Below are 15,826 nucleotides of genomic sequence, written 5' to 3'. Positions count from 1 at the left end.
GTCAGGTGCGCGCGCCCCCGGAACCATTTATAAGACGTTTCCTTTGTTCCTAGCGGAAGGGTTTCGGCGACGCACGACACACGGCGATTCCGGACAAGTCGGCTCATGTAAACACGCATCAACGTGTATCTCAAGTTTACAACGCTCACGACGAGTGCAGGTGCGTTTCGAAGACTTTAGAGTTTAAGACTTGTTTGTTGTTCATTGCATTGTATCTCCGTGTAACGTTAAGGGACCTGCTTGTGTTGGCCCATGAGGAGTTTGTCTTGCGGCAGCTGAAACAGGAACATCCGCCTGTACACAGAGGACTTGTGCATATCCATGTTAGCAGCTTCGTGGTGATACCTGGTGTCTCTCTCTCTCTCTCCCCCCTCTCTCTCTCTCTCTCTCTCTCCCCCCCTCTCTCTCTCGTGGCTGCAGAATGGCCGAGAGCACGGAGACCCTGCAGAAGTACGAGGAGCTGTTCGCCCACAGGTTCTCATCGGAGGACCAGGAGTACCAGCAGTACCTGAACCGGCCCGCCGACCCGCCGCCCATAGTGGAGGACTGGAGGGGAAACCAGAGGGGCAGGGACAACAGGTAATCACTTTTATTTCCAATGTTAGTGTTTATGGTAAATGTAACGGTCTCTCTACTATATCATGTGAGGCAAATGTGCAACAGTGTGATCAGAAAGAAATGATTGAGCTGTTTCCACTGTGATTTCCAAGTCAAACTTAGAACAGCAAGGTGATACTGTAGAATATTTATAGTGATAGGACTTCACTAAAGCGACACTTTTATGGAGGCAAAGCTTCAAGCCGGTGCTTAGTTTCAATAATGGTTAATATCCCAATTATTCAATCAATCAATCACTTTGTCTTTAAAATGGAATAAGTGATTTTTGGGGGGGGTGTCCATGAACCTGAAATATTCCCTTCATTTGTCTAACCAACAGTTTAACACTAAAGTTAGTTAGTTAACAGCAATATAAAATGGAGAAAAGAAGAAGCTGACATCAGACAATGTTTGGCCGTTTTTGCTTTGTATAGTCCCTAATATGGTTATGCCATTATGAAAGCAGTTGCCGTTAAAAAAATGTTGTCAATAAAGTAATTGTCTCTAATCATCACAATGTGAAATGTAGCTTGGAGGTATTAAAGGCTAAATTGGTTGAAAGAGCACTCCCGAGATTTTGTATTGCACAGTGACAGTTGGGGACCCTGTTTAGTTCCCCTGGTTCCATATTTTGCAGCAGTCACATAAGAAAATGGCTGTTTTCTACAACAAACAGTTCATTTGTAATTTTAGCACATGCCTACACTTCCAACCTGTATGGTTGTATGTCTGCTTGTGCTTTCACTGAACTGACTGAGGTGTCAGCAACTGCTTTAGTGAATAAGATGTTATCATGAAGGCTGGAGCTATGAACATAAATCATGAAATGTAAATATTGATTTTGCTCTACAGGTACCACGGGGGCCATTATACAAGTGTTCTAACTGACTGAGTAGTATTTGATGACTCGTAAACAGGTTTTTGTAGGTGCTCATGAGTTCAACTATTCTGACTGTACATTCATTTTAAAGGAAGCTATAAAAGCCATTTATCAATCTTTATCCCTCCAAAGTCACAAACACGGGCTTTCTCAAGTCTCTCCTCTCCAGGCATACTCTCATAAGTGGGCTTTCATCAGAAATCATCACTTCTAATGTGTTAGAGATATGTAATGCCAGTATATCGTGTGGCTACAACCATGTCACGAGTGTCACAGTGACATGAGAGTTACCCTAGGGTCAGGTGAGGAACATTTTTAAACCGCATGCACGGTTTTGCAATCCACAGATTTGTAAACGATACACACGGTTTTGCAAGCCATGCCTACAGTTTTGCAATCGGTGCCCACAGATTTGTAAGCTGCATGCACGGTTTTACAATCCATACCCACAGATCTGCAATCTAATGCACATGTCAAATCAACAGACAAAGTAAAGGTTTATTAATACTGCACCTGTTCTTTTGCAGACAAAAGTAACAGTCATCAAATATTAACAGTTTTAAAGTAAAATAAATGAAAATGGTAAGACTAAAAGGCAAGTCTAAACAGACGGAAACATTACCTCTGAACAGAGTCCTATGTAATCAGATTATCATCGACATTCTCCACTAACCTAATATGTTGACCGTCATGTAAAGGCGAAATCTGGCGCCTGTAAAGAGATAAGAGAAACCCACTGAACACGGCCAGGTTTACTCTGGAGAAACTGGATTTATTGGCAATTTAAAGGCAAAACTTGAATTTCTAACTAACTTTTTTTTTTATTCATGTGCCATGTAACACGCACCTGTTGTTGAAGACTAACTGTTAATTAATATGTCACTGTCTAGGTACCAGGACCGTCAGGGGCACAGAGGTCGTGGTTGGGGAGGAGGCCGAGGTTGGGGAGGTGACCGGGGCTGGAGAGGAGACCATCGTGAGCAGCAACGCTGGCATGACCGAGACAGAGACCGGGACAGGGACAGAGATGGGAACAGAGACCGGGACAGGGACAGAGACTGGAACAGGGACAGGGACAGAGACGGGAACAGAGACCGGCACAGTGGGCACGGGAGTGGGTATCATCCAAGCTCCAACCAGGGGTACAACTCCCATCCCCAGAGACCACATTATGAACGTTACTGACCTCTAATCTCTCAGATGTTATCAGTATTTATGGTATTCAGTCATATAACTCGTATTGTAGTATCATACATGGCAATGTGCAACTGTTAATTTGTTGGGTTGGCTCTAATTACTACAGTCTCATAAGGAAGGACAGAGCAAAATATCAATATTAATAGTTTACTTTGGTCATAGTAATTTTTAATATTGTGATACAGTTTTATTGACAATAGTTTAAAAGGGGTAGAAAAAACAACAACAAACTAGTAATATTTTTCCCAGGTTGATTTCTGAAAGACACAGATTTCTTTCGTACACAAACACTTTGCCCCATATTATTTCATTACTTCATACAATATTGCTCACCTATGAAATAATGAAAAATTATTATTTGCATTTTTCAGAATTGTTTTTTTTTCCATGATTGGAAAATTGTACTGAAAATAACATTGATTTCTCTTTAATATTTCAGATATGTGGGCTATTTGTAATGATGTTTGTTTATCGCGTTATAACTGCGAAGTATTACGGAGGCATGTCATGAAAGCTTTGCCGCTACTTTTTGACATGGTTTAATATGATATTGTTATGAATTGGGCAGTAAAGTATTGTTGCAAATGGTGACCAGAGAAAATCTACTTGTAATGAAGCTTTATTTTTTCTGCCTCACATTATGTCATAAGGATATAATTAAACTGTTGTCAATAAACATGTATTTTCTTAATGAGTGGTTTTGTGAGGTTATGGGGCTCAATAATTGGCAAAATCTAAGATAAAATAGTCCATCCATCTGTCTATCCACTGTTTTTTCTGTTGTTTATCTAGCTCATTTTCAAAAATGTTATTAAGGAATGTCAAGGACTCCGTTGTTGGCGGCCATCTGCTGCGACCGGTTGGGGTTACAGAGGAGAGAAATAGGGGAGGGAAGAGAGAGATTCACCCCCTTGAACTGTCTTTTATATATTTAAAAGGTGTAAATCAACAAGAAGATGTAATTGTTTGTTTCAAACCTCATCACAAATCAGGAATTTACTGAAGCCACATTTCATCAGTTTCACTGTCAGCCTCTTAACGGAGGACACATTTAACCAGGTGGCCCTGAACAATTGTACTTGTGAGGAAAAAATAAATGGCTCAGGAGAAAAACCCAAGACTAATAGTTCCCACTGAAAAGCATCTGAAATATTGATGTGCATCATTAATACATCATTGCTACAGTGGGTATGGCATATGTAGCTCATGGCCTGAAGATGTCAGCGCCTGTGTATCTCACCTCAAGCCCTCAATTAAGCCACAGATTGTGGACTTCGGACACAACTGACCCACAACACAAGTTGAAAAACCCACAGCAATGTTCCATCAGTGCCTGAATGCTGGTCTGTGTGGTTTTCTATTTATGGCCGTGGTGGTGAAGACGGGGTTAACAGTTCATTTGGGCTTCAGCAGTGCAATCAGCTGTGATGATAAGGGAGGGAAGCTGGGGGTTAGGAGGAAAGTGTGTGGGGGGATGTGCTGGAAGTGGCACACAGCAGGGAAGGGTGTAATCAGTTTAGTTTAGAGAAACTTCACCCGTCTTCACAGCACGGGGATGTACAAGATGGAGACGGTCAAAGCAAAATTGGGATTTTTCTTGATGTGAAAAGGATTGGTGTCCAGGAATAAACCTTTTTATTTCAAACAAATTGTTGAACAATTCAAGCAATACCCTGAGGCTATTTGCTCTCTCTCTCTCATGTCTGTCCTTTCAAAATGAAGCTACAGCCAGCAGCCTGTTATCTTCATTTGACTCAGAGACTCTCAAGAGGGAGAAACGGCTACCGCCTATATCTCCACAACTATTGGATGGAATTTTGTACAGACATTCTTGGTCCTCAGAGGAAAGACGCTCTGTCGACTTTGGTGGCTTTGCCTCGAGTGTCAGCACACAAGTTCACATTTGTGGTCTTGAGTGAAACGCCTCGATGAATATTTCATGTCATGAACTTTGGTACACACACGCATGCATGTCTGCCTCAAGAGGAAATTTAATCGATTTGTTGATCCCTGCCTTGAGCTCCGCCACGAGGACGACATTTGGTAACTTTTCATTGAGCGCCATCCTCGGGTTGAATTTGAAATGTTGTACTCTCTGGTTTATATCATAATATGAGCAAGGCTATAATGTCTCTCCCAACACGTTAATCAGCTTTATTGTATGTGTCCTCTTTAATGTGCAAATGTTAACATGCTAACGCAGTAATAACTAAGATGGTGAACATAAACATTACTCCTGCTTAACGTCAACATGCTCACGTCTTCGCAGTGACTACATTAGCATGCCGACGTCAGCCTAAAGGAGCTGGACCACACGAAGCCACAAAGACTATTTCAGGGGTGTGATGTGTTAGTCTGGTCCTTTGGCTGCCACAGAGCATTGGATTTCTCTTCATCAGGTCAAATCACCTCAATCAACTAATTTCTAGTGGAACGCCTTTCCAGATTTTGACTGAGTTGTTTGTTTATTTGAATTATATTAAATATCCAACTGTGAATTTTGATCCTGCTAATTTTGATCCAGCTTTTAAGTATGCCCTATTTAGTTCTATTGTTTCTACATCCCAAAAAATAAATATGTACCTCAACATCATTTCAGTTAAGGACTAATTCAGACACGTTTAGTGACCCCCCTCATTTTAATAAATAATTTGTTAATGCACAGCGAGCCTTGGAGAGTGTGAGCAAAGGAAAACAATAGAGAGCCACAGTGAGACAGAGCGAGCGTCGCCCTCGGTCCGGTCTACCAGGCTGTCAGGCTTCATGAGGACTGTTTGTGACAATGCAATGTGACAGCAATGGAGACAGTGTGCTGGAGGCCATGTCCTTGATGATGAACTCATCCACTACAATCATAACGCTGCCCCCGCCCCTTCCCTCTGAGTGCATACATACATACATGTGTGTGCACAAAACACAACAACCTCCCCGCCAACACACACACACACACACACACACACACACACACATGCAGACACCACATCCTCCAGCCCCTGCAGCACTGAGCGACCTACATCTGGTGTTGGAGAGTGCAGGGGCTAAGGTTGGCCCAGGCTGCAGACAGTGCAGAGTGTTCCTGTAGCGTGTGACGTGTGTGAATGCCCCAGCACTCTTGCTATGCTCTTTCTGTTGAAAAAATAAATAAATAGAAAAAGCCCCAGCTTTGTTATGTCCATGCAAGTCTGCACCACAGTCGCTGCCTGTCACATGAACACACACGTGCAGTATAGTAGCCAAGCACACCCGTGCACTTAGACATAAGAATAGACCCTTATAATTGCTGCAGCAGATCAGGTTTCATGCCATCTTGTCCCCGGGCTCATTCAACTGCATGCTATATAAGTTAATAATGAAGCCACTCAGGTCATCCATGTAAAAGATGGCGTACTTTGCAGCAGAAGGGGGGCGCTTGTTAGTCTGATTATATCTGGTTCCATCCCTACTGCCACATGTAGGCAGGATTTCAGTGGTGGATGAAATTTTAAGTTATAAGTAAAAATATAAAAAGGATGTAAAAACACTTGATTATAAGTAAAAGCCCTGAATAAAAGAACTAATTGAGTATTATCTGAAATATACACTTAAAGTATCATAAGTAAAGGTACTTATTATTGCACTACATTGTTTTTTTTTATGTTGCTGCTTGTTTTTGTGAATGTCCGTCTTCATGAAGTCGCTGAGATAAAGACAAATTTCCATTTTGGTGGACAATAAAGTTTGATTCTGTTCTATTCTATTCTATTCTATTCTGCAGAAGATTGTGCCCTGCTACTGACATAGTATTACATATGAGATTATTTGCATCAATGTGCAAGTTGCATTTTCTACTACCGCTAATCTTTAACAATGATTTGTATTTCATAAGCTGATCGTATCATTTTTGCACAGTATTAGCATGGAAATGATCTAGTAACTAGCAAGATTTGCGATAACTAAATGTACATTTCCCTCTGATTGGTGTGTAGTAAGGATACGCTTGCAAAAAATGGAAATAACCAAGTTGAGTAAAAGTACCTCAAAACTTCAGTGCAGTGCTCAAGTAAATGTACTTTTAATTTCCATCACTTTGAACACTGCCAAACGGAGTAATTGTCACTTCTTGTCAAAAAAAAATCCTGGTCAATCACCAGATCTCAAGAACTAAGACGTTACACCTACTGTTCAGTCTCCATCTCTATCATCCAAACCAGTGCTCTGCCTCTGGGACAGGCTGACATGTCATCTGAACCACACTCAGTATACACTACAGAAAGAAACCTTTTAGTGGAGAGATGATGCTGAGTTCGTGAGCCAACTGTCTCTCTGCTTTGATTTGTTTCAGAGGGAGGAATTCTTTTTTTATTAAGCAGTTTATCACATCCATTCTTCAGCCCCCGTTCTTCCCAACAAGGCCGCAATTAGATGTCAAGATGACAAGTGTCGACACCCTGCAGATGCACAGCAACTCACTGGTCCACCGGGGGAAATTAACATTTTGGAATATTAACGAAAATCTCACTCGACGTCACAGGCATAGACTGATTCTCCTCGAATAAAAACAAATGTTCCAAAATAGATTAGATGAAGGAATTCGACTTAATTTTGTGGCCCATGAGCTCCAGGCTTGGTTATTAAACCAGCAAACCATGCCTTTACATGAGTCTGCAACAACCAATCAAAAAGTAGTTAAATTTAAAATACAAGATAATTAAACCATCGGTAATAGGTCTTGCCAATATTTTGACAAGTCAAAGTGGGAAACACATGATACAGTTAATTATGTCTTATTTCCATTTAGTTACTTCAGTTTCAATTTCCTGGTATTGTGTGTATCTGTTAATACCAAATGAATAACTCTAAATAAGACATGTTTCTTACAGTCTACATGATATCCATGGATGCTGTTTCATGTAAAAAAAAAAACATTATAGCATTCTAAAAACAGAAACATACATGTTAAAGTTTAAAAAAAGTGTCAGAAATAAGTTTTCAATTTCAGTTTTAAACATAAATGTTCCAGAGGTAAGTTAAGGCTATGACACCAAAGTAAATGGCACTTACTATCTTATTATCTTTGACATAATGTTGGAATTTCTATTTATCATGAGTACTTATTTTATTTTTTAATTTCTGGTTTGAAGAGGGCTTTCAAATTTGTCAACAGATAAATGGAAATAGAAAGTACATAACCAACCAAGGAAAATAAGTAGCTTTTATCAACTGAAGGAATTTCAACCGAGGAAGGAGACACAACCAGCCCAAGTCCCACATGTAAACTGGAAATAATCTCTTATATAATAATAACAATCTCTTGAAAAAAGTAAAGAAAAAAACTCAGAATGAATGAAGACAGACACAAGAATAAATGTTTAAACAAGCTCGAGCAAACCTCAGCTTTTCACAGCGAGACAGGTAAAAGCCACAGAGACCTTCCCTCTGCTCGTTCCTCTCCTGAACTGTAAAGTGAGAGAAGTTATAAATGAGCAGTTGCACTTGACATGAACAAGCTCAACACCCAGTGATTCAGTGGCTCAGGGGGTCGGTGGTGGCGGTGGTGTTGCTCACCACATAGTCCTATATATATATATATATATATATATATATATATATATATATATATATATATATATATATATACATATATATTTATACATGCTAATTAATTACCCAGTCGTCTTACATCAGAGAAATACAGATTGCATAACGTCCACCAGCTTGACAAGTAGAGAAGACACACACACGCGCGCGCGCACATACACAGACACACACATGCAGACACCACATCCTCTGTTCTCTGATGTTGTGCAGTGGTGTGAACACGCCCAGAGCTGGATCTCACACCAGAACATTCCGTATGAATGTTCCTAAGTGGATTACAGGCACAGTGGAGGCGTCACGCTAACTGGGTGCATAGAAATGTTTAAAGAAATGCAACAGCTGTAAGATTACTCACACTTGCCGTCAAACTGCCTTCATGTTGCTGAATTCAAGCCTGTTCAACCACCCTCGCTCTCTGCTTAAGTCACTGGAATTTTGTGTCTACATTAAGTAGAATAAAAAAATAATAAGTTGCACAAAACACAACACAATGAGTTTAAATACAATATAAAAAGATATATATCAGATTTTTTTGTATCTCATCACACTGTACATGACAAATAACTTTCTTGGACCATTATGAAAGGGCATCAAAGTGTGTACGCAAGTGTGTTTGTGCACCTGCTCTCATGCATGTACCGATATGTACTGTATATAAATAGATGTACATGCATCTATGTGCATGGATATGATACACTCTGGCTTCTCCCTCCACCTTTTCAATCATCTCATAATCAATCATTTTTGTGGACTGTTAATGAAATTCTCGCACATCGATATATTTTATTCCACTGGGGTTTTGCTCCAATCAACAATCAGCATAATAAAACATAAAACCACGACACCAGTCGAGACAAAACAAACCTACAAATGGTGGCGTCCAAGCTCTCTTGGTAAAACATTTCAATTCCCCTCCTCTCAAATTTAACTTTGAATATGAAGTTCAACGACTAGTTTGGCCACAGAGAATTTGCCTTTATGAGGAAACAGGGATGGTTTCTGCTACAGAAACAAAGTGCTTGAGAATTCAAGCCTCTCTCTGGTTTGGTGATAATGATGTGAGTCTGCTTCGGTGACACACTGACACGTTAATCGTATGTCATATGTTGTCAAAAAAGGCAGAGGCATAAATCCTCTCCACGCCTGTCAGGGCTGCTATCTACCCACACACACACACACACACACACACACACACACACACACAAACTGAAAATCACAAATGACTGGTGCAGATTTGTATTCTAATTGCTGTGAGATTTCCTCCATCATCTTTTGAATACAAGGAGCTTTGGTTGATCTTATTCTTAAAGTATTTTAAGATAATCAAACTTTTTTTTTTTTTTACACAACACAGCCTGCAGGCCAGAGGTCTTTCAGCACTGTAGTGTATCCATCCTCCTGTTTTTTTGCGCATTTTGTGTCTGGTGGGCGGTCAAAGCCTTTCTCAAACTGATTTTCTTGGTCCTTTCTGTGATAAATGCTGTCTAAGTGGGCAGTTAGTTAGTGAGGCCAAGCTCTCCCGGTTTGACTCACCTGACAGCCGCTGTGGCTCACTCTCCTCGTCGGAGCCCACTCACAGCCGGGGAAAGTGGCCTTGTTGCCACTGCCGGTCTCAAGTGAATGTGCAGATTATGCAGTTTAAGAGCACTCCGTCTCGGGGCTGTCAGCAGACAGCACGGTATTTTTTATTTTTCACTGGCGCAAAAAGAAACAGAGCACATCCAACGAGAAATGATCTGGCATTATTGAGATTTGCCAAAAGAATATAGGAAGACGCACAGGAGCTAAAATGACAATGCCTATTATCATATAGATTTATGTTTTCTTAATTGTACAGTCTTATGTGAGAGACATCTTAAACACTTTTATTTTCAACTGCAACCTCCCAATAAGATGAAATGTCAGTTGCTCAGTTGCACAAACCACGTTCAAGTATCCCTGTCTCTGACACTGCAACAGTGACATGAGAACAATCAAAAGCCTTTCTCGGGTTGTGACACATTAAAATTAAGCTATTTCAAGTAAAATTGTCATGGATATGTCCTTTAATTATATGCTTGCATTCAAATATCGCACTTACATTTTTGACAACTATAATTACAAGTTGCTTTATAGATTAAAATTTAATTTGGCATTAAATACATTTTTTTCTTAACTGTACATTACATGTTAATGAGTTACTTAGGAATAGCTCACCCTAAACCCAGCTTCAGCTGGTTCATGTATAAGAAATAAAACATTGCTAAATTATTATATACAGTATACTTTATAAATATATTATATATAATCACTTAGGTTAAATATCCAAGTTTGGAAACACTGGACTATCTTGATCTGTTCAGTGGTTCAATGGGTTGCTGTATCGAGTGTGTGGCATCACCTAGTGACAGAAAAGGGAATGATATAAACGACAATAAACCATAAACAATTTACCCAAGACACACTTCACCTCGAGTTTATTAAAGGAAACAATCCTACTTGGGTCTGACCACATTTTATTGACAAAAAAGCTTCATTTGTATTTTACATTTGAATTAAGTGCTAAGCAAACATGAAGTCAGAAATTACAGCATGTACCACTGGCAAAGTTATACAACACGCATGGATCCTTAACACAGTGCAAAAACAAAGTACTTGAGGACACTTGCTTGATAAATGAGAACAGTGCACAGTAAAAAAAAGAAGAAAAAAAAGAAAATAGTATACTTTCGGTAAATGCATCAGAAAAAACTGACAAAATAACACGATGAAATGGCATCAACCAACACGTGGCAGCCTTCTCTGTAGTTTCACTCACGCAGGATGAACTCCTGCTCTGGCAGCTAACTCATAATAACACTCAGACACAGGACAACAATATTTAGATCATATAAAAAATGATGATACAGGTCATGCCCTACAAAATAGTGTTTATTCACACCAGAGCTGTGATTTTCCACAACTTCACTTCAACTGTCTCCCCATTCCCACTCATGTCTGCCTAACCTACAGACAGATACACACACATACAGCACAGACACACACACACCCACACTCTTTATTCCAAGGGATCATGAGGCACTACGTTACATGTGTATCTCCAGCAAGCCAGGTGTCCCAGCAGTCCGAGGTCTCACTGGTTCAGTGTACCTGCATGACTCAGCGTTAAGTCTAGGTGTAGTAGATGATCTCTGGTATCTGCCCATCCTCCACTGATGTACCGTTGTTATTTCCAGGTGAGCTAAAAAAGAAAAATGTCGTCTTGGTCCCCGTCGCTGATTCCTGGGTCACTTTCTTCAGCCCTTTTGTGCCGTAATGCGAGTCTGAGCCCTGAGTTGTGAAAATAGATATATTGCACTGGGTTAATCCTAATATTGGGTAAAAAAAAAAGTTAATTCTTCCAATGTGGGACATTTTTGAAATATAGCCACTCAGACTGACCTTTAAAGTGGCACATGCAGTGTAGTTGACATTGGGCAAGATTTCCACCGGCTCTTTGAACATCACCCTGAATGTGTTGGCCGTGCCGTCACAGCTGAAACCGGTGTCGTTCTGGCCCAGTGTGATGCGTTTGTCGCTCTCCAAGATCTACAGAAAGAGACAAAGTCTTTACTTGGACAGTATCAAAATATCATCAAATTGTAATTTTCCACATCTATCAAAGCACTGTGACATTTTAGACTTGTATTTTAAGTTTTTCTGTTCAGAGTGAGTCCGATATTTTAGAAGAGCTAAACAAATGTGAGACGTGGGGGATATTTCAGGGGACTGGTTCTAGACTCCTGAGTTACCCGACAGTGAAGAGTGAGCATGTTAATGATTTCAGGAGCAGATTTCACCGCTTCCACTGCGACTACATTTAAATCTAATTGTATATTTCAGAGGTTAAGAACAATACATGTGAGGGTTTGGGGTCTTAGATAGAAGTCAAAAGTCAAAAACTGTTAGCTCTGGCATTAATTATTTGCTAAGACTTGTGCTTTTACTCAACACTATTTTCCACCAGTTTGTGAGAATTGTTATTTATTTTTTGGGGCAAAACTTCTTGCATTGCTGCTTGTGTTAAGAAAACACTGTGTGTTTGGGAAGTTCAGCTTTTATTTGAAATCAAAGAAATTATGTTTATGATCATCAAAATAAAATCTAAAAACAAAAGACAATAATATAATAAAGTTATATGAGTATTGAAACTGGTGTATTGTTAGTATTAAAAAAATGACTATTAATAATAATAACATCCTAGTCCAAAACACACAGGTGATATTAGCAGTGTAATTTTTTTTACTTCATCATTATCAAGCCATATAAAGTTACCTGTAAGTTGACCTGATAGTCAGTAGGCCCATGTATTGAACCATACAAGCCAAAACCCACTATGGATATTCTTTTGTTCACGTTGAATCTTTGGAGGGAAAAAGACAGAGTAAATATGAGGGGGAAAAAATTGACTTGAAATCACTTTGCTCGGATTATTAACTGCGCGCCGATTATTCATCGTCTCACCTGATTCTGTCGCTGGTACCACTGTACCCCCATCGACTCTCAACCTGCTGGAATCTATTAATACTGCACTCCTCCCCCCTGAGGCAGCAGCGAGGCCTGTCAATGTAGTCGACCCGTGGTTTGGGGTTTACTGTAAAGTGTAAAAACAGATTTACCACCTCCCGATCGAACAATATTCCAGACTGGGCAGGCCCTGTTGCACAAGAAAGAATATGAAACTGGTTTCTGTGGTTTGAGTTACATGGACATATCAGGAACAGAACAATATATGTTTATCAAACGCTGAATATGTCAATGTAGTATTAAAAAAAGCAAAACAGCATTGCAGTATTAGAAAAGTGGGGTCCAGAATCTGAGACCCCTGGCATATTTTTCTGTTGTGCTTACCAGCAGCAAACTCCTCAACAGTCATGAGCGGGAAGCGGATGAGAGGGAGGGCTTTCCCCAAAACCTTCTGTTTGTTCTCTGAGTTCGGGGCAAGCTGTTGTCTGTAACACTCGGCCTCTGCCCAGCGTACCACCGCCCCGAACAGACGGTTCTCTCTGATGCTGAGCGTGTCTCTTTCGAGCACTGCACATAAAGTGTCTAAGCAAACAAACACACGGAATGTTCATCATGTCACATCAAGCTGCAAAATAAAAATCAAATATCATGTCAGTGAGACTCACATACCGAGGTCAATATCGGTGAAGCCCTCTGCATTTATTGCATCTGCAGTGCTTTTGTCTATGGTGTCCAAGCAGAGACTGGCAAGTTGGGGTTCATCAAATAACCTTGCCTGCGACGAGAGCACAAAAGAAGCAACGTACAGTAAGAATCTCTTGGTCAGTTCTGGTCATTTACATTGTATGTGCCAAAGAAAAGGTAGAACAGGTATAAAAAAAATTATAAAGGAAATTCTATATTTACTAAATATTGTACCAGGTTTTACCCAACGGATGTTTGGTGAAATCAAACATACTACACAGTCGATGTGTGACGCATAATAACCTGAGTGAGGAGCATGAACGCATTGTCGGCTCTGAGGTGCTTGGTGAGGAACTCGACGCAGTGACCCTCCAGTGCTGGAACCGCGTACTTCTTGGCCGTATACAGAGTTGTCATCACAGTCTCCGGACCGATGTGGACCTCGTCGGAATACAGGAACCTGCACAGAAGAAACAGTGGTTCATGTTGATTTCTGCAGTATAAATTCTATACTGAATATAACGTTATTGCACAGTATAAATTCTATACTGAATTTATACTGTGCAATAACTTTCGTGTCTCATTGCCCTTTCTCCACCTATATTTTTATTACAGTATATATTACATATTATGAAACTTTATGGGTATGCATGTGTATGTGGTCATAGACATGGGTGAGATGTGCTTTGGTTGTGTGCGTGTGTGCGTGTGTGTGCGTGCGTGTGTGTTGGTGAGTGTGTACATATTTTATATCCTATTCATTTGCATTTATCTTTTATGCTGCAAAGTGGATTGCTGAGTTTCTGATCTATCTATCTAGATACAAAGATTGGCAAATCTTCACAATGGACAATGAATTGCATGGGAGTCAGACAATACGTAAGATTTTCTTTCTTTATGTTTTTGTGCCCTTCTTCAAAATGTTAATGCATCTTTACATTTTTCATGAACTTATGCTGATGGAAGAAGAATTTAAACATTAAATTGTGCAAAACTATAGGGGCAGAGTCCTTGTATTGTTGGTTTAGGGTTTATTATCCCCTCTCCACTTCGTTAGTAAATTCCTCTTCACCACGAGTTATGTATGCAAATATGTGCATACGACTGTCAACTGTGATTTACTACTGCTGTGCAGATTTATAGGCAAAACAGGTTTGGCTGTGTGTGGCAAACATCCGTGTGTCTCAATCACCTGAGGGTTATTATAGACATTTAGTTCCATTTAAGCGCAGTGCAATCACCAATTTACAACCTGCTTCAAATGAGACTGAGGTTCAGAAGAAAAAAAGAACACAAAAACCCTACGACCTCGCTGGTCTTTGAACGTGTCCGGCGCACGGTGGTGATCACCTGTCCTACCTGAGCAGGGCGAGGAAGGCCGCCGGCTCCACGTCGGGCAGCTCTATCTCAGTCGAGGTGGTGGCCATCCCTCCGTTGAACATGGCATCGAACACGGCGCTGCCGGCGGCCAGGACGAATTTGTGGGCCGGTATCCTCTGGGCCTGCCTGCCCTTCCCCACGATGAACCTGACGTCACTGAGCAGCTCGTTGTTGAAGAGGAAGGCGAAGCGCTCCTTCAGGGAGCTCTTCGTCGCCTGCCAGTTGTACACGGGCTCCCGGTGGAGGCCGAGCACCGGCGGGGAGGCGGACGGTGCAGGGCCGGAGGCTGGCACGTTGGCTATCGCCGCGGCGACTCCTCCAGAATGAGCCGAGTTGGAGGCAACCTCCTGACAATCATGGTTTGACGCCAAGCCGCCGCCGCTCCCGGTCGCCATGACACAAGTTCTATTTGTTCTTTTCTTTTATTCTCTTCTCCCTTCACAATGTACCGCTATCACTTCACAATCACACACCGACCAAAGCGCGTGTGTTGTTATTTATTTACGTCGCATCCATGGCCGCGGAAGCCATCGCTACCTGCTAGCCTGCAGAGTCTCTCCACTTCCGGCAAAACACTTCTTCTTCTTCTCATTTGAGCCTGATTAGCGGTTAGCAAACAACGCTGTGGTGCATTACCGCCACCAACTGGTCAGGAGTGTGGATCAGACATCTCATACATTGTTTAAATGGAATAAAAAAAAATACGATTTAAAATAATAATAGTACAATCAAACGATCTCCATCAGTTTTATTTTCCTGAGATATGGAAAAAAATAAACTAAGTAATAATTAGTGTCCTTGACAGTAAACTTGTTTGTGCAAGACTAATAATACTGTGGAACTATTGAAATATATAATTTACCCCATAGTACTTTACAGAATAATAAGCAACACAAATTACCATAGTAAGCTGAAGCAATACCAAAAAAATATAACGTGTACAGTAACTATGGTTACACTACATCACTTCACTTTCTGAAACCTGTGTCCAGTCCTTAGCGACCGACTCCACACTTCTCCCAGTAT

General features: G+C 40.7%; 2 protein-coding genes across 3 annotated transcripts; one reads left to right on the top strand and one right to left on the bottom strand.

The window, feature by feature from the left end:
* Nucleotides 1-9: 9 nt before the first annotated feature.
* On the top strand, nt 10-3,365 carry LOC118302317 (RNA guanine-N7 methyltransferase activating subunit). Its single transcript, XM_035628356.2, has 3 exons — nt 10-160; nt 421-579; nt 2,368-3,365. Exons 2-3 carry the CDS (start codon nt 422-424, stop codon nt 2,660-2,662), a joined length of 453 nt encoding a protein of 150 aa, XP_035484249.1. The 5' UTR covers nt 10-160; nt 421; the 3' UTR covers nt 2,663-3,365.
* A 7,364-nt stretch (nt 3,366-10,729) lies between these two features.
* Nucleotides 10,730-15,488, bottom strand: LOC118302504 (BTB/POZ domain-containing protein 1). 2 transcript variants are annotated; one of them, XM_035628690.2, is made up of 8 exons: nt 14,780-15,488; nt 13,724-13,880; nt 13,406-13,511; nt 13,121-13,318; nt 12,734-12,926; nt 12,545-12,632; nt 11,672-11,818; nt 10,730-11,560 (listed from the first exon to the last, which is right to left on the bottom strand). In XM_035628690.2, exons 1-8 carry the CDS (start codon nt 15,193-15,195, stop codon nt 11,402-11,404), a joined length of 1,464 nt encoding a protein of 487 aa, XP_035484583.1. In that variant the 5' UTR covers nt 15,196-15,488; the 3' UTR covers nt 10,730-11,401. The 2 variants fall into 2 exon arrangements, with proteins under 2 accessions (XP_035484583.1, XP_035484584.1); XM_035628691.2 differs by having other exon boundaries at nt 12,734-12,863; nt 14,780-15,487.
* Nucleotides 15,489-15,826: the final 338 nt, after the last annotated feature.

This window comes from Scophthalmus maximus, chromosome 4, assembly GCF_022379125.1.
Source record: "Scophthalmus maximus strain ysfricsl-2021 chromosome 4, ASM2237912v1, whole genome shotgun sequence".
NCBI lineage: Eukaryota > Metazoa > Chordata > Actinopteri > Pleuronectiformes > Scophthalmidae > Scophthalmus > Scophthalmus maximus.
Note: the sequence above shows the minus strand (reverse complement) of the source record. Positions and strands in the feature narration are given on the sequence as shown.